The sequence below is a fragment of the Embiotoca jacksoni genome, unplaced genomic scaffold (genome assembly GCF_022577435.1).
Source record: "Embiotoca jacksoni isolate LCO1_2020_lvr unplaced genomic scaffold, fEmbJac1.0.p SCAF_11, whole genome shotgun sequence".
NCBI classification, from domain to species: Eukaryota; Metazoa; Chordata; class Actinopteri; family Embiotocidae; genus Embiotoca; species Embiotoca jacksoni.
Window position 1 is genome coordinate 4,836,650 of NW_027185241.1, and position 17,732 is coordinate 4,854,381.

Sequence of the window (17,732 nt, forward strand, 5' to 3'; positions counted from 1 at the left end):
ATTTCGTGCCGAGTCTGTGACATTTGTCCGTATTTAAAGCAGTAATTTGTGCCCCTGACCTCGTGCTACCCTGAATTATGTATCTTCTCTCTGTAAAAACACCAGCTGCCATCTCTGAGAATAACTGAGTATACACACAGAATGTTTAGGAGTACTCACATGTGATGTTCTCAGTAGAGCAATGCGTTCAGCTTTGACATTTTGTAGGTTGTATGCACAGCAGGTGGCTCTGTCTCACACACACACACACGCACGCGCGCATGTGCACGCGCGTGCCGCACACACGCACATACGCACGCACACACACACGCACGCACACACACACACACACACACACACACACACACACACACAGAGGAAGTGAGACATGACTATGATCCCATCCTCTCTGACATGGTACAAAATGGATTACATATTTTAGGATTACAGTCACATGCACAAACCAAGAAGGACAACGTAGACGTTTTTTTTTTTTTTTTTTTTTTTTTTTTAAAGTAGTTTACAATAAAGGGGAACTTCTTAAACTTGTATACAACATCAAATATTTTTTCACTCTTATATGAATATGTATGTATGCCATTGATGGTCTTGTTTTTGTGCAAAACAGGTGTTTACAGTGTGTTTCACCGCATGCAGTGTCAACACCTGCATTGTACTGCACCAGTTGTGGGAAATCCAAAGATTTTGGAGCCAATGCAGGCACAATTTAAACCATACAACGCCATGAAAGAGGAATAAAGGTAATGTTGGAAATTATGAAGGTCATGAAAGTTTAAATCCAATTCTTTTAATTATTTATCCCCAACCCTTTTTTAACTTTCAGTATTCACCTCTCCATAAAGAGGTTTTTCCAACTTCCTGTCAGTTTTAAACCTTCTCCTGAACGCACAGGGGATTCACAGGAAACAAATTACATCCAGCCTCACTGTTGTGTTGTGGGAACTGATGTGTGATTTTATATCACTTATAAAGACTGCATGTGTTACACAAGGAAATAAATAATTCTGCAAATGCTGCATTTGGGTATCAGTTTGTTTTATTTACTGAAGAGAAAAGATGCATGCAAAAATTCAATAATTTCATTTATAACCAACAGAAATAAAGGCAAAGTGTACGCATATCAAATACAGAGATACAAGAAAGACAATATTTCCAATAAGTATGTATACATTTACAGAGATTTATAGGCACATATATGCCGCTGAATTGTACACGAGGACCCAAGTACAACCAGGCAGGTATAGTTGCATGCTTAAAGACAGGGAGACACCCACGGGTAGCCAAAACAGGAACAAAGGTAAAGTCGACGAGAAAACAACATCAGGAAAAAGCACAACACGACAATCTGACACACAAACCTCTGAGGAGGGTGTGAGGGTGGGTGAATGAGACACGGGTGAAGAGATAGAAATGGGAGGGAGACAATGATTAAGAAAACAAGGCTGAGACAGGTTTTGTGACAAGTTCACTGGTTATACTTAGTGAAAAAGCTCAAAGTGCCAACATCATTACATTTGTTTTGTATTTTCATCAGGAACATTTAAAGGCCCATTACATTCATGTCATATTCACACTGGGGTTTTTCTATTTCTCCCCCCTCCCCCACGCCCCTCTCGCTCTCTCTCTCTCTCTCAATCCCTCTCTTTCAGTCTTTAGATTTTCTGCATCTTTCCTTCCTTCAATCTGCCTTTCATGTCACTCCATTAGCAGGGGTTACAGAGGGAGGGCCGATGGCTTCTCTCTGCGGCGTCTTTGCTGCGGTTTTGCTGCAGCTGCTGGGCTGTGATAAAGAGAGTGGAGAGGAGACGTTTTCACACTAATTACAACACAATAATGAAGTACTCTGTAAAAGCCACAGTGAAAATGAAGGTCAAACAGTCATTCATATAAAGTGAATAGAGTCCATTAGAAAGCATCTATAAAGTGAACAGAGATTACTGGAGAGGGTGTAAAGGGATTTTTTTTTTTTTTTTTTTTTTTTAGATAGAAGAAAGTTAAGAACATTTACCGGTCACACTGGCAGTACTTCTTCGGCGTCAGTGGCAGTGGGGTATTCTTCATTCTCAGAAATTTCCTCTTTAAAAAGAGAAGAAACATGTTTTTATTTTTTTGCTGCAGAAACTCATTCTCCTTAACATCACCTTCTTATTTAAATCGTCAAAGCAGCTCATGAAGATTCTCTGAATGACTTTTCCTCACTTACCTTCCTTCTTCTGACCCTCTTGCACATGATAATGACAAAGACTACGAGGAGAATCACAACCAGAGAGCCGAGTCCAATTGCGAGCCACACCCACCAGCTGAGCCCCAGCAGCAGCAGCATAGCATCAGAGGACGGACGGTCACCTGGTCGGGCAAAGAAAATAGACCATGACAGAAAGCAAATAATCAACAACACATGCAGTGGAGAATCACTTTGAGCAAAATGTATTCACAGTTAGACGGTTTACAAGCTGTACGCACAGTCAACGCAGGTTGGTTTATGGCTGTCCTTTGAGTTGTAGGAAGTGGATGGTGTAGTTGTTTTAGGAGCATGCTCTGAAAGCAAAACCACACTATATATCATGCTTTGTCTTTTGACCACATAGGCAGCTTCTGTTAAGATCATGTACAAGATTGAGGCATCCTACCTTTTATACTGATGGTTAAACTCTCACTGAAAGTCTCCTGTTGATATGACACGGTACACTGCCAAGTCCCTGCATCTGAGGTGCCTACAGATTGGAGTTCAACTGCGGGTAAGTTTTTTGGTGACCCTCCATCTGGCCTCTTCCACTGCCTTGTGACATCTAGTTCCGATGGTTCCACCTTACAGTCGAGCGTGGCCTTGCTTCCCAGCTGGAGGACGCTAGAGGGATTGACCGAGACTGGCAAAGAGACAGGGTCAGGATACATTGAGAATCACAAAGAGAGAGGGAAGGCCTCGTTGAACAAAGGACTTCATCTATCTATCTATTAGGCACAGACACACCTTTATCTGGCAGGAAGAACAAAACAACAACATAGTACATTACATATTGATGGGAACACTTCTGCAGAGTGGAACATCTGAATTTTAGGGATATTAATTCATGAACTTGACTCTCCACTTTTATACATGGAGGTTAGTAAAACAAGTTGTTTAGGGAGCTTTCTAATGATGTCCCATAGTTTGGGACGGTAGAGTAAAACCTTTAAAGGGAAGGCTGAGCTAAAATCTAAAAGTGGGAGGTTTTAAGGCTTTGGACATTTACCAGGCAGAGGAGGGCTACTGAAAGATATTATAGAGTTGAATTATGGGAAATGTAGAACCCTCTGTTTTTGGAGTTTGAGCTATATTGGGGACTATAATCTGGGTATTTATTAAATCTGTCTCTTGTGAGTCCTCCAGATTTATCACAATTTATGCAAGAGTACATCACTGCAAAACCCCTTTTTGAAATGTATGTGTGTGCTTGTGTATGCATAAAGAGTTGATTTTTATTAGATGCATACTTATCTTCTGCATTAAAACTGACCTATGAGATTAAAGTTCAAAGAACATAACCCTAATTGTTGTCCAGTAGCTGATGAATCACTCACTGCATTCAATTGAATGAACAATTCTTTGTAAATAGAGTTTTTCCTCATTCTACCTACCTGAAACCAAAATAAGTGTGTGTTCATGGGTTGTGCTGCCTGCCGAACAGGTGAACACTCCAGCATCATCGTCTGCCACACTGGAGATTTCCAGTTTTGTCTTCTGCTTCACCTTTGACCTTTGCACAATCCCACCTGAGCCTGATGTAGAGACCACCGACACTAATGTTATATAATTATAATAATTTCAACTGTTATGTCGGTCTTTTGTCTATGTGAGTACCTCTGCGAGTGTAGCCGCTCTTCCCATCAACACTAATAATCAAGATCCCTCTGTGGCTCCACACCAGCAACTTGAAGCTGCTGACCTCACAGTCCAAGGTGACTCTCTCCCCGACCTTTGTGATGATAACTTTGCCTGCAGCAGAGAGTGCACCCAGCACTGTAGAGAGAGAATCACATTTATTAAACACTGTTTATTTAGTATCAATTGCATTGGGAATTAATATAGTTAAAATGAAGTAAAAGTAGGTATTTGGGGTGAGTAAAACACAAGTAAAGCCATTTTTGTTCAGAATTTTTCCAGGTAGATTGAAAACATAACATTGCTAATTGGAGCAACATTAGAGGCAAAGATTAACCCTTTATTTTAAATGATTTTTTACAATGATTTTTTTTTTTTTTTTCTAGTTAAATTCACTCACCTAACCCAAACCACACAATTGTCCTCATTTTCAATGGTGGATCTGAGGGATAAATATAAAACACAAATTCACATTTTTGTTAAGACAAAATCATAATGAAAAAATAACATAATGTGTAGAGGTTCACAGTGGGAAAATGAACCCTTCATCCATTTTATAGACACGCCACACACAGCTCCTGTTTGAGTAGAGCACTTTACCAAGACATGTGATCCTAACCACTAGCTTCGTCTACTTCCTTCCTCTTTATTTCATGTCCTAAAAAATGTAAAACTTGCTGCTTAGACTTAAAAATCAGAAAAGAATGTCACTGAGAAAACTACAGCAAATGTTGTGGCTCTTTTAAACAATTAGCGTGCTCAATAAAAAAGAATTATGATTATTTTAGAGCTATTTCAACTTTATCCGATCGTACATCAGAGTTCCTTTACACATTTCATGATTTTAAAAGGTTTAAGAATTAATTTCAGTGAGTTGAAATACTTAAATTTATTTGAACAATGTCATTTTAAACACGTAAATGTTTTAATTGTATTCCCATTACTTTGGATACCAACAGTTACAATCTGACCAGATATTCAACACTCGAGAACTGTATCAAAATTGCTCTAAAGTCTCATTCAACATATGATTATATTGCACCCCAATGACTGAACAATAGTTATAAAATCACATCATGAAGAATCACTTAAATTCAAATGACCGCGATATGCACACTAAAGGTTTGAAAAAAATGGTTAAGCACATTTTTCATCACATTTGGAGGAGCATTAAAATTCAGCTCCTATGCTTCATTATTTGTAAAAAAAAAAAAAAAATTAAAAAAAGACAACAGCATCTACAAAATAATTACATATATTTGTTATCAAACTGGTGACTTTGTCATGAAATTTCAACTGTATTACGGAACAAAGGAAAGTGGTTCCAGAAGAATCATCCTGAATCCAATTATTTAATTTTACAACATAATACTAATTCATATTATTTAGTTTGAGATCTTACCTTAATTTTGACCCAGTGCTCTTTTGCTATTAAATGCCAAAATTTCTCCTCATCCTGCGTGTGCTTCTCTTCATCTAAAACAAGAGTGCAAGGATACAAAAAAAATTGTAGAAGGCGGAAGACATCTGAAGAGAAACCTGCACTTTGGAAAGTTGTAGGCCAATGCAAACCCCAGTTCTTTGTGGGTTTGCTCTTCAAGCTCGTGCCTTCTTGCAATCTAGGCCTGGCTTTTCTTTTCTTCCTTTTTTTTTTTACAAATAGCTGAAACAGCAGACACATTATTTACAATAACAGATTGTCACTGACAAATTGTGGCAACTCATCATCTTTTTAAAAGAAATCGATAGAAAACCAAATATGGAAACAAAAGTATGTCAAAAATAACTGACACATCGGAAAAGAACAGGCGTTGTGACAGAAAGGCAATTTTTTTTATTTGTTACAGCAGAAGTAACAAAGCATTTGTTTTCAAAATAAAAACAAAATAAAACAAGAATCATCCAGGTATTACCCTCACCAAACTTGTAAGAAAAACGAGTTGACTTGGTGTTTTGACTTTTTTTTAAATTTTCTTTCTGTAACACACATTTGAGCTGTTATTTTTTTTTTTTTTTTAATTACTGACATTTTCTCTTATCGTGGATGTTGAACAGTTTTAACTTGCACTCTCAAACAGGTAGAGGTGGTGTCGGGCTGAAGTGGTAGAAGACACCAAGCTGCAATCGTCCAATAGAAGGAGAGGGGGCAGTGACTACTGACGGCAGTGGAAGTCAATAGTCAGGCCATGGATTAATGGTGACAGGAAAGCAAACTTAGTGAACGGACTCGACAGTTAAAATCCCTCTGATGTTTGGGGATCCTTCCCTGAAAGCAGGTTTTCTGAATTATCTGAGCACATTTTCTGAGGAAAAACCTCAAACAGATGTTTTAACAGGTGGTTCCGAGTTTTAAATCGGCAACGTTGCTCAGATAACTCAGTGAACCTGCTCTGTGAACAGGCCCATGGTTTGTAATCAGTGGATCAAAAGAAACCCCAACACCTTATCTGTACATCTGCACCAATTTATTTAACCGTGTATATATGCAATCTGGGAGATATATTTACACTTTTGTCAGTTGTGAAGCGTGCCAGGGAGTTTGTAAGAGCTTGGTGGAGTGCAACTATGAATGTGTGTTTGTTAGCGTCCACATTTCTTTCTCCTTCACACAAAGTGAAACGCTGCTTTGTCTCATTCAGCCACTCTACGATAGAAGTAGAGGTATCCCAGGTCTTTGGGAGGTTTCTCTGAAGCACACACCTTCTGGTCGTTGAAGATGACCCATCTGAGACAAAGAACACACAGCTCATAAACGCATGTTTGAGAACACCTGCTATTATGAAATGAATCACAGCATAAGTTTAGAAGACAGAAAGGTAGTTTCCTGAGATTAAGGGAGGGCACACTTATAGAAATGAGATTGTTTTTATTATCCAAATATAAAATAGATGTGTTTCCTTTAGGTAGATGTAAAACTCCTAAAGTATACTAGACTGATACTTTACACTTTGCAAAACAGCAGCTATAGACCTGGACTATAGTGCCCCCTGCTGAGGCACCTGAAATCCAACCACTTTATTACATTTCAATGTGACTATTTCAACACGTTTACCCTGCTGTCATGGATCAATAAACTACCAGTTAGAAAACAGAAAAAAATATATATTGAATTTTTTTAGACAGTAACTCATTTGTATCGTTTCCTTTTGAAAGAAACTCTAGATATGAATGCTATTAACCATCTTTTTTACTTTCTTCAGTGATAATGGTTGCTTCTGACTTTTGAATATAACACATTGGAGCTTTGAAACTTTGAAATTAAAGCTGCAATATTCACAAAAAAAAAACCACTTACTGCTGGTCCTTCTTGATGTGACAGACATAGTGGCCACACATGGTGCTCGTCCCCATGTGACTGATGAATGCAAACAGCTCATACTCTGAGTAAAGAAGAGAAAAGGAGTTCAACTGTGATTATACAGTATGATATGAACGATGAAATCTAAAATCTAAATATGATGGCTGGAAGAAGATAAGACTTTACAAAAGAGGTTGGTAAAATTACATCCATCTACATTTCATGTTTCTGTATACAACTGATTTATGAGGACACATTCGGAGAAATGCATCACTCTGCCCTCTCCTGTGGACTCACTGCCTGGTCCGTCTCGGACTCGAGGCCCAGGTGGAGGATCCCTGCCACCCTCGCTCTCTGCAGCTGAGCGACCTCCTTCAGACACGTCCATAGACTCCAGGTCATCCAGGTGAGAGAAGATCCAGTCCACTGCCCGATCCAGGACGTTACTCTGTGTAACAAGTGACGGTTTAAAGTAATATGAAAACAACAACAAAATGTAGGATATGGTGAAATACAACCTTTATGAGGACTCTTTTATGATTGTAAATAAATGTGATATCTAACTTGTTACAGGGCCACAGATATCTGATGCCTCTTCTTCAGAGAACAGAACATCAGAAAATAGGAACGCTGCAAATTCATCCTTTAAACACAATTTGACTTAGTTGGCTTCTGATGCTTTAACTACATAACTGTAAACAGCAGTAATTCAATGTTTCTCAGCATTAATAAGAAGAGAAAAAGCAAAGTCACCATGTGTTTTCTGTAACTCGTCAGATACTGTAACTAATGAGGGGACGGCAGCCCAGAAAAAAAGCTTTGCTCACCTTGATCATTAACTGCTTTCTGAAGCTCTTGACACAACTAGTTCATTTGTGTAAAAGTGACTCGCTGACAAAGTACCCCAAAATAAACGTCCACAAATTACCGCACCTCAAACTTTCTGGAGCAATATGCAAATTTTAAAGTTCCTCTTCTGGCATTGATTAGACCTCTAAAAACTAATCTGTATTATCAAAATGATATATTTATAAGTTTTATCCAAGAAGAAAAATACCTTAAAGTGTCTCAGTTACTTCTAAGCCACTCTAGGGTGTTCCTTTACACCTTTGGCTTCATTCAGTACACATGGATCAATGCAGCTCAATAATGTGGAAACCCCAAACCCCATCGATTGACGGGATTGGTTCCTTAGGCGTGTGACATATGAAACCCTGGCTGTCAGAATATGTAATTTTGAGTCCAAGACACCTTTAGACTGTCTTATAGCACATATAAATCACCACATGGACATGTTATTAACTTGTCATTGGAGGGTCTTTAAGTTGGTCAGTGGGGGACGTCTGTGATTTGTCCGCGACCTTTGTTTATCAGCACTGCTTTGTTCTGTCACTCTTTGCAGCTTTAAAACATTTAAACATGTATGTAAAACCGTCATAGCTAAAAATAACTATTTTCACAACTACAAAAATGCAAGAGGTACAAGATACATCTTATCAATGCCTGTGAAACATCGTCGCTTAATGTCTCTTTATGTGAAATCCTGCTACTACGTGGTGATTAGAGGCTCTCAGAAGTTAACGGTCTGAACTAAGAGGACAGATGTGCCCGTACTGACACAGTTTCACTTTTAGACTCGGGGCATGTGGTCAACCCCCCCCCCCCCATCTCTAACTGGATGGAGTTGGATGCTAACCGTTGCTCGAAGTGCTTTGGTTGCCTGGTCTCGGCTGAAGCCCATGGAGACGATGGTTGCCAGGTGTTCCTCCGACAGGCTGTCAGTGGGTGTGGTGCCGGGCCCGGAGCTGCAACCTGGCAGGACCAGGGGGTCCGAAAAGTCTGCAGCCAATCAGAAGAAGACAGCATGAAGACTGAAAGACGTGGTCAGAAAGATCAATAAATAGCTTTCTGGTAAATTCTTCTTCATCCAACACACCTGGATCATCCATATGGCCCATGATCCAGTTCATGGCGGCATCGATACCAGTGTTCCCGGTGTAGTAAACTGCTTTCCTGCATGCCTCCAGTGGGAATCCCATTTCACATAACTGGGACACAGTGGAGTCATCGAGGACTGGAGCTAAGAGTGAGCAAACAGTTGAATTACTTGGATGTACTTTGTAAAAATGGTTTTCACATTTTTCTTTTTTTCGTGGAAACATTGACTATTTACAAAAGGGAAAATACTGTTGTTCTGTTTGGGTGCCCTGAGCAGATTGTAAAATAAAATAAAATTAAAAAAAAAAACAATAAAGAAAATATATAAAAACGTCAACTTGTATACGACAAAAAAACTGATCGAGTATAAGTATGGCGTCGTTTCCTTAAAATGCAGATCAAACCCCCTCATAGGTTACAAAACTAAAGAAATAAGGCAACTGAAGGACAAATGAAAACAGAAAAGGCAAGAAAAGAAAAGAAGGAAACACTGGGGGACAAATAAGTCACAGAAGAAGGAAAAGTGCAGAAATGACAGACAGACTGACACAGCAGTGGGGAGTAGAGCGAGTCGTCCTCCTCGTTGCCATGGGAACCCAGGATACCTTTCACCTCCACATCTGGGGTCATGAGTGGGGGCGGGGCCACCTCTGGTAGAAGCTCCTCCCCCGGCTGCTGACCGGTCGCACTCAGTGCGCTGAGGTCCAGAGTGTCAGGAACGTCGATGCTCACATCTGTACAGAAAAATTCATACCACGTTCAAAACAACGGTCAAATCACCCACTATCCACTCTAATTCAGACGTTTCCCACACCTTCATCCTTGGCACGGTTAACGTACAGGGACCAGTTGTAATATATAATTGGTGTATATGTATATAGCCAAAAAAACTAAACACATTCACAAGCTTTAGGCTTATAAGAGGCCAAAGAGCGCCTGCCAATTTGAGTCTGTATGTGTTGACTTGCCAATGCTTAAACTGATGCACCAGATGGTTTGTCACACAGAACCATCAGAGAAGTCTTTCTAAACTGTTTGGAAAAGGGCGGACTCTTTAGAAAAATACGTGGCAGGTGACTGGATGAATCATCTGTCTATTACAGGTTCACTTCAACCAATCAGAGCCACACAAACCATATGAAGTAGTACAAGAGTGCCAAAGAGGAAATACAACAACAAGCTTAAGTCTAAGGATAGTCAGTCAGCATGTTGATAGTTGATTATTGCCTTCATTGTAAATATATAATGTGTGATTAAAGGCACTCTTAAGAACACAAACCCCCCCACCCCCCAAAAAAAAAAAAAAAAAAATGGAGCCTACATTGTTGTTTTAGAACAAAAAGTTTTCAACACAGATATTTAACCATTTCTTTTCTTACCCAGTTTCTTGGGCACCCAGTCAAGGCCGAAGGTGAACTTCTTAATCTGGATAACCAGGTGGTCGGGGAAAGAGGCAAAGCGGGTCGTTCTGACAGATGACAGACAAGTTGACATTAGTAAAAGCATTTTTTTGATTTCTTCCAATGAATCACTTTCAGTGAGTGTGGCTGTCTGTCTTCATACTTGGTAGCAGTAGTTTTGGCTTGCACAGCTGAGCTCCAGAAGTCTGTGAGGATCTCTGGCTCGCTGAGGGCCGCCATGCAAGCTGCGAAGGGGATTTGCGCACGCACTGTCTGGGCTGATGAGTCCCCCTCCTCACGGCGGCGCTCTGCCTCCTGAAGCTCTTCTGTAAATTAAAATGAAAAGAAAATGCTCAAATCAAGATACTTAAAATGGGCAATACACCATTTTTACACATGAAGATCAATCAGGATAGGGGTTCATTGTTCTGTTCCTGATGCATTTCTTTGACATGCAGCATGTTGATGACTGTCACAAACCGGCTCAACGCTTGCAACACAGAGGAGGGGAGACAAGACAGGTTGAAATGCCAACGTTCAAATTTATTGTAAAATCAACAAACTATAACCATAAAAGAAACAGGAGGTGTGAAGATAAGTAGCATCAGTGGGGAATGTGATGCATGGACGGGTGAGAAATGTATGAAAAGGTAAAGCCGAGGAGAGAAGACTGCAATGAAACACGGCTGGTATTTGTACCGGCCACCACATTACCTTAACAAACCTCCCTGACTGCAAGCTCAAACAGGAAGAAGCCACTTGAGCAACCGCAAACAGAAAGGGAGGGGTCGTAACAATGACATAAACTTGTGCTATACTTTAGAGTGAGGGCAGCTCATACAGTTGTTGAGCATTGTAGCCCATCAGGTCCTCACCTGTGTTGGTAGCCTGGTCCATGGGCACGGGCAGCTGGACGATGTAATCCACCCGCTGTGTGTACTTGGCTTTTTCTGATTGCTGACACACAATCTTCTCCTCCACCAGGAACCGGAAGGCTTCAGACGGGTTGGCCCCAGAGCGACAGTTCCTCTGTGACAGAAGTGAAGTATTGATTCAAAGAGAAGAGAACTGAGGACACATTAGAGAAGCAGAGTAGAGAGTCCAGGTTTACCTCCACCATATTTATGAAGTGCAATAAAAACTCCTGAGCATCCTGCTGTCGATTGGTGGAGAACTCAGGGTGGCCCCGCCCAACAAGTGCTTTGAACATTTGCGGTCCTATTCCGATTTGGTCTCCCTGCGAGCAAAGCATAAACAGCAGAATTTGTCAACAGTGAGAGCTAATATTAGGCGGGTTATATTCTCACTCGTTTCTGGGAGCGAATCCCAAAATGAGCCATAGATATGTGTAAAACTAGACTTGTAAATCCAGTATGACTGATTGTTTCTTCTCACCCTGGGTTCAGATGCATCATTTTCATCTCCAGGGTCCGGTGCTGGTTTGGAATACTCTCCTGACAACAGACCGTAACCGAGCTTGGCTCTGTGATGAACAAACAAAAGCTGACATCACTGCACATCCAAAAGTGTACCAGCGTCTCACACAGGAGGAGGATTTGGATTTAGGCCTGACTGTATTTTTGGCTTTCAAATAACATGGTGGAATGTCTAATCATGGAGGAGACTTTCTCATCTCTGGTGGAATATTAAAAAAAAGTTATCAAACAGTACTACAAAAGCTGGCATTTTTCAGAATTAGGCTGCATTACACATCACCTCTGGTAGGTCTCAATTCCAGTGAATACACAGGATTATAGAGTAAAATGAGTTACTGTAACTTATATTTGACTATTTAAAGGTGTCAAGTACATGAGCACAGTAGACCTTTTGTTCTCACAATGCTGGGCTCAGTCAGCTTAAACAATACACAGGAGAAGCAAAGCTCTTTCTCCTGCAAGTTAAAATGGCATTAGGCCAGGTGTCAATATAACTGTAAATCCTGCTCATATAGTCTTTCGCTTCTGAAGGAGAGCTCACATTTAAAGACAAATAGTCCATATGAATATGTAGCTGCCTGGAAAGGCGTCCACAAATGGCTTTGTGGCCGTCAGCGGCACCGTACGAGTACTTGTACGGATTGAATCTTTTTTCTGTAGTGCATGTTGGCCACATTTTTAAGAGAATACAGAAAAAAAACAAGCACATAATCTGTGTTTGAATACATGTGGGGACATTGCGCTCCAGGAAAAGTTGTATCATATCAACACTCACACTTGGGTTTTGAAGTCCTGGGTTGGGTCACTTGGCGCTTCATCAATTATCTTGTCGATGTTGGACACATACCTGCAAGGCATGGACAGAAGGTTAAGAAACAAAGCATTAGCATTCAGTACATTTCATGTTAATGCTGAATCGTGTGAAAAGTGTCAAATATTCAATAAATGATGAATAATTACTTCATCTCTACTGTTGTGATTATTAACTTAAAAATCTATAATTGAATTGCCAAGTGACAAAGAAAATGATAATAACAGTAATGGAAATTGTAAAAAAAAAAAAAAAGAGGTTACTGACTTGCTCTGGAAGTCTGGAACGGTGAAGAGCACTTGCATGACAGAATTGAGGTAGCAGCTGTTTCCCAGGTTCTTCATACCAGTCAGGCCGGGACCAAACATGGGCCGCAGGGTCGTCCCCGACTCCTGGATGACCTCCCACTCACCCACACGCTGGTTCACGGCAATCTCCAACTCTGTCATCGTCCGCTCAGTCTGAGAGCAGAGGTCAAAGGAATGAGAGACTGAAGTAAGTGGGGTGCAAGCACGAAAGTGTTTGCAACAGCCTTGATAAACAGAACTCAAATTTTGAGAAGGGTGCATGAAATCAGCCAGAATAAAGTCGTAATGACAGAAGGCAAGACGAGCGCGAAACTACAAAACACACCATCGCAGCATTAAGTGCCGCACTCTGTCTTCTGATGTGTTGTAGCACTATTCCTTCACCCCCTGTCTGTGCAACATCATTAAGTGTGTGCAGCAATACATTAGTGAGACACAAAAACATTAGAATACACAGTGTGAGGTACAAAGATCTTAAGACTTTGACAACTGTGCAGTCTGCGCTCCATATAAGAGAAGCAGGTGGCAGAGAAATAAACGGCAGCAGGGAATCACAGAGGAAACAGGTGTTTAGGAAAACATCTGAAATGGAAAAGTGGGCAGATATGTTGTTGAGCAGCTTTATTGTTTAGCAGTAATAATACTTTAATAAATCTCTTGCTCTCCTTCTGTGAGATTAAGATAAGATTTAAGGTATAAAAAACACAGTTAATAGTGTGTTTCCCCCCCCAAAAAATGGCCAACAATAATAATACATGTGAGAAGTACCCTAAAAGCTGATCAGCTATTTAATAACTTGAATTTCTGTGGTATGCGTTTTATTTACAAGTGTTAGAGTTCTATTACTGCAGCTGGATCTTGGACCCCTTTAGTAAAACCATCTAATCAATGGCTACTCCATGAAACAGAGCCAGCCGTAACTGTCTGAATGTCAGCCAAGAAGAAAAAGAACTCAATATCTCAGACTAAATCTGTAACACTCCGACCGTAAAGCAGAGGGCTGGTCAATACTTCTGTCTACAAGAACTTGATCTGACAGTGCACATTGAAAAACAGGGAGAAAATTACACAGCCTGGATACTTGGTCAATAAGTACACAATATAACCAAACTTATGTGGTCAGTTTTCACTCAAATCTGCAGACACACACACAAAACTTGCCTTCTCCATGGTCATCATGTCGATGCCAAAATGAGATAGGTGCTCTGGCAACTTGGAATCCAGCACCATGTCATCCTCATCATAGGAATACACATCTGGACACACAAAACAGTGGTTTCAGTTAAGGGCAACGAAGCACAAATATATATACTTTATACATTCAACAACGAATATTAACAGAGATCCATCATAGCCCACATCTTTGATATTTAAACATTTTTCTACAGGAAAACCATCATGTCTTCTGCTTACCAGCGCCGTCAGGAGTGATGGTGCCGAGTTTGACAGCAAGTGGGTATCCCGTCTCCTGGAAGTGGAGAAGGGCATGGTTGTTGCCCCCGGAGCCATCAAAATACCTGCGACCACATAGCACTTTGCCGTCCGTCAGATTCATCCAAATATTCTCCTGGAGGTCACACACCTCACACCGCCAGCCACTGGGATGAAGGGAAGAAAATGAACATAAACTCCAATAAACACCTGTTTTTGTTAACTTAATGTTCAACTCTTGTACTGCCATCGAACAACTTACAGGTTTTGACTTAATAAACAAAATAGAACAACTATCTCTGTCCTAAAACTTATTATTGGACACAACAGCATTGATTAACTGATACAATAATGAATCACTGGAACCTAACTGCTGAAGCATTATTGATTTCTTCACTAAAGTAAATACACCACTGCAAATGTTAGAAGATTTACAGTATGTGGAGGCGGTTTACACGTTCTTTCATCAATTTTGAAAAGAGTATGGGAGCGGCTGTGTTTATATTTCATAACGAACTGCATGGTAGGTATATTTGATAAAAAAAAAAAGCTGTGACCTCACCTGGGAGGAATCTTGACTCCATTGTCCAGCTGTTTAAAGTCAACGGCATGCCTCGACTCCTGTCTCACCTCTCCGTCCCACTGTTGAACTTGCAAGGTATGAGACACAGAGTCTGCTGCCATGATACTGGCCATGGACAGAGACACCTAGAGGGACAGCAGATGAATCAATAAGCATAAATTAGTCCTGATGAACCAACGATTAAATTTCTTAACTGCGAGGGGCATTCAAAAAGGTCCAAGGTTGCTCCTGTTGAACATGATCGAGCCGCAGCACTGTAATATGCAGGGAGCATGGGGAAGCTATAATCTTCGTGGGTAAGCATTCCTAGTTAACATAAAAATTAGCACCTGAGCGACACGTTTCATGACTACTGGTCTGAGCACATCTGTAATTTGAACATGGACCTGAAACTTGAGCAGAGAACACACATCAAGGTCTGTGTCATAAGTTTTGGGGAACAGAAAACAAGTGTCAAGGACCCAAATGCAGCGAGTAGAGGTGGCGGGGAGTGATGATTGCATTGTGGTGGGCTGAAACTTGTGCATTTTCAACAAACAGTGAGCGGACGCTTTGTCAAGTTGGAAAACCAAAGTGCCCTTGTGCCACAGTTCAGGTTGTTTGCACCTAATATTTTCTCTCAGACGTCACAGAACATCACAAATTCATTGTACACAACCCCACGAATATCAAAGAAAATTAAGGTTGTGCCTTCTGACTTGATGTGCCTTTTTTGGGGGGTCTTGGACAGTAATGTTTGGCCCCTCTTGAAATAGGAATATATCGCAAAACACCTGGCCTTGTACACTGCTTCATTGCCGCAGTGTCCACACGCAACAGGAACAGTCTCTGAACTTGTTGATTACCCCTCGTTCTTAATCACTGAAAATAACAAAGTTTGTTATCCATATTTATGTTTCCCTACTTGTATGTCACCTAATCTAGTATTAAAGGAATATATTTACCAAATACTGTATGAAACTACATTGTCAAAAAATCTGCAGAGATCACCTGTTTGCAGCAAGCCTCTGAAAGAACCTGAACAGAATGACGACATTTCTCTTACCAGAAACCACACAACGTATCTTACCCTTTCTCTCACAACATCAGGCATGGTGGCAAGGTCCTCTGTTGTCACTTCCTGTCTGTCTGGCAAAATGACCACCTTTACATCCTCCTCATATTGCTCCTGGTCCACATCAAAACCTCCTTCAATCCCTGAACAGAACAGAAACAAGAAGGGTGATATTTGTTTGTCTGTCTCAAAATGAGGACACACTATTTTATCAGTGTTTGTATAATTACTTCCTCATGCACTCACCTATAGCCAGTCTTGTGGGCTTTTTCTTAGGTGGGTGTCCAGAGCCCGAGTTATTGTCATCTTCCTTCTGAGAATAATAGGATATCAGTGGGCATTGAGATGAACTCAGTAGACATGAAAAGAGATGGTTCAGATCGTATCAAGAGAAATGTTGATGAGTCAGTGCAGTATATGTAACTGAGCACCATCTAAAATACATCACATCAAAAATAAAAATTAAAAAAAAAGGATCTACCTTTGCCTTACGAACCCGGGTGATGTGCAAGTAAGCCCTCTGACCAGACCGATTATGATGCCTGTCCAAATACTGACTCCCAAAACCCAGGAAACTGTTCATGCACAGATACAGGCCTCCTTCACTCTCCTGCAAAGAAAGTACACGCAATGTTAATCGTTACAACCGTTTTTCACACGCAAAATGGTGACACAACACGGTGAAGTTAAAAAATAAAGACAATTTATGGGTCTGAAGTATGTCACAGCATCAGTTACTGAAATCTAGGCAACGACCCCTCCTGTCAATCTGCTAACCACTGCTATCCAACAACATTTCTTTATTGCTATCTAAATCCACGAGAAGCTTAACCTGTCAAAATTGCGATGTTATGAGCCAAGTTACGTTAAATTTGAACAATCCTTCTCCAGTTGTGACCGTAAAACCGATCAATTAGTTTTGACAGCATGACCAGGCAAGCAACATAGCTGGCTAACAAGCTACAGCTAAGTTTCCATTACAGTGCATTATTAGCTTAGCTTTGACGCTAGCTGGCTCGTAAATTGAAACAGGAAAAATGAAGCGAACCAGCGCGTAAAGTTGGACAACACCAACACAATGTGACAGAAGAAAGAGGCAAAATAGAGAAATGAAAAGTAAAACGGCTCTATTTGTTGGCTGACGGGTTTTTTTGGTTTTTTTTTTTTTTTTTTTTGGGGGGGGTGTTTTACAAAGAGAAGATGGCTCACCGGCGAGGAAAATGACAAGGCGCATTCGTCTTTGTGGACACGGTCCCCGGGCTTCGGGACCCGAATTGTGGACAAAACCGACATCAAAACATCACCAACATCCGCCATGGCGAGCTCACTGGTTCCGCCTTTCAGTTGGACACACTTGCTTCTTCTGAGTTTGGACACAACACAGCCCTTTTTTTTTTTTTTTTTTTTTTTTTTTTTTTTGATTCCCCGGCTCGGAAGAGCGTCCGCTGTCTGGCCCGTCTTCAGCTGTCTTGTTCGGCTGAATGAATCATGCGACGCTGCCTTGTGTTGAGGGAAGGCCGAAACAACTCGCGCACACGCCGAGAGGCTCCTTGGCTTGTTTACCGTAAACTATGAAATACCGGCACCCGCTGGGATTTTTTTTCTTTTTTT

General features: G+C 40.8%; 2 protein-coding genes across 3 annotated transcripts; both read right to left on the bottom strand.

Annotated features, from left to right (window-relative positions):
* Positions 1–1,026: 1,026 nt before the first annotated feature.
* Positions 1,027–5,584, bottom strand: LOC138194052 (T-cell surface glycoprotein CD4-like). The gene is made up of 9 exons (XM_069142454.1): positions 5,265–5,584; positions 4,263–4,304; positions 3,842–4,000; positions 3,619–3,759; positions 2,631–2,867; positions 2,464–2,538; positions 2,204–2,346; positions 2,009–2,076; positions 1,027–1,780 (listed from the first exon to the last, which is right to left on the bottom strand). Exons 2-9 carry the CDS (start codon positions 4,288–4,290, stop codon positions 1,714–1,716), a joined length of 918 nt encoding a protein of 305 aa, XP_068998555.1. The 5' UTR covers positions 4,291–4,304; positions 5,265–5,584; the 3' UTR covers positions 1,027–1,713.
* An 85-nt stretch (positions 5,585–5,669) lies between these two features.
* usp5 (ubiquitin specific peptidase 5 (isopeptidase T)) lies at positions 5,670–17,662 on the bottom strand. Of its 2 annotated transcripts, none has more exons than XM_069142451.1 (20): positions 17,331–17,662; positions 16,603–16,731; positions 16,368–16,434; positions 16,137–16,264; positions 15,047–15,192; positions 14,467–14,651; positions 14,215–14,309; positions 13,013–13,206; positions 12,710–12,781; positions 11,894–11,981; positions 11,610–11,735; positions 11,374–11,527; positions 10,662–10,824; positions 10,478–10,566; positions 9,704–9,832; positions 9,097–9,240; positions 8,857–8,999; positions 7,458–7,608; positions 7,158–7,242; positions 5,670–6,587 (listed from the first exon to the last, which is right to left on the bottom strand). In XM_069142451.1, exons 1-20 carry the CDS (start codon positions 17,436–17,438, stop codon positions 6,494–6,496), a joined length of 2,490 nt encoding a protein of 829 aa, XP_068998552.1. In that variant the 5' UTR covers positions 17,439–17,662; the 3' UTR covers positions 5,670–6,493. The 2 variants fall into 2 exon arrangements, with proteins under 2 accessions (XP_068998552.1, XP_068998551.1); XM_069142450.1 differs by having other exon boundaries at positions 9,647–9,832.
* Positions 17,663–17,732: the final 70 nt, after the last annotated feature.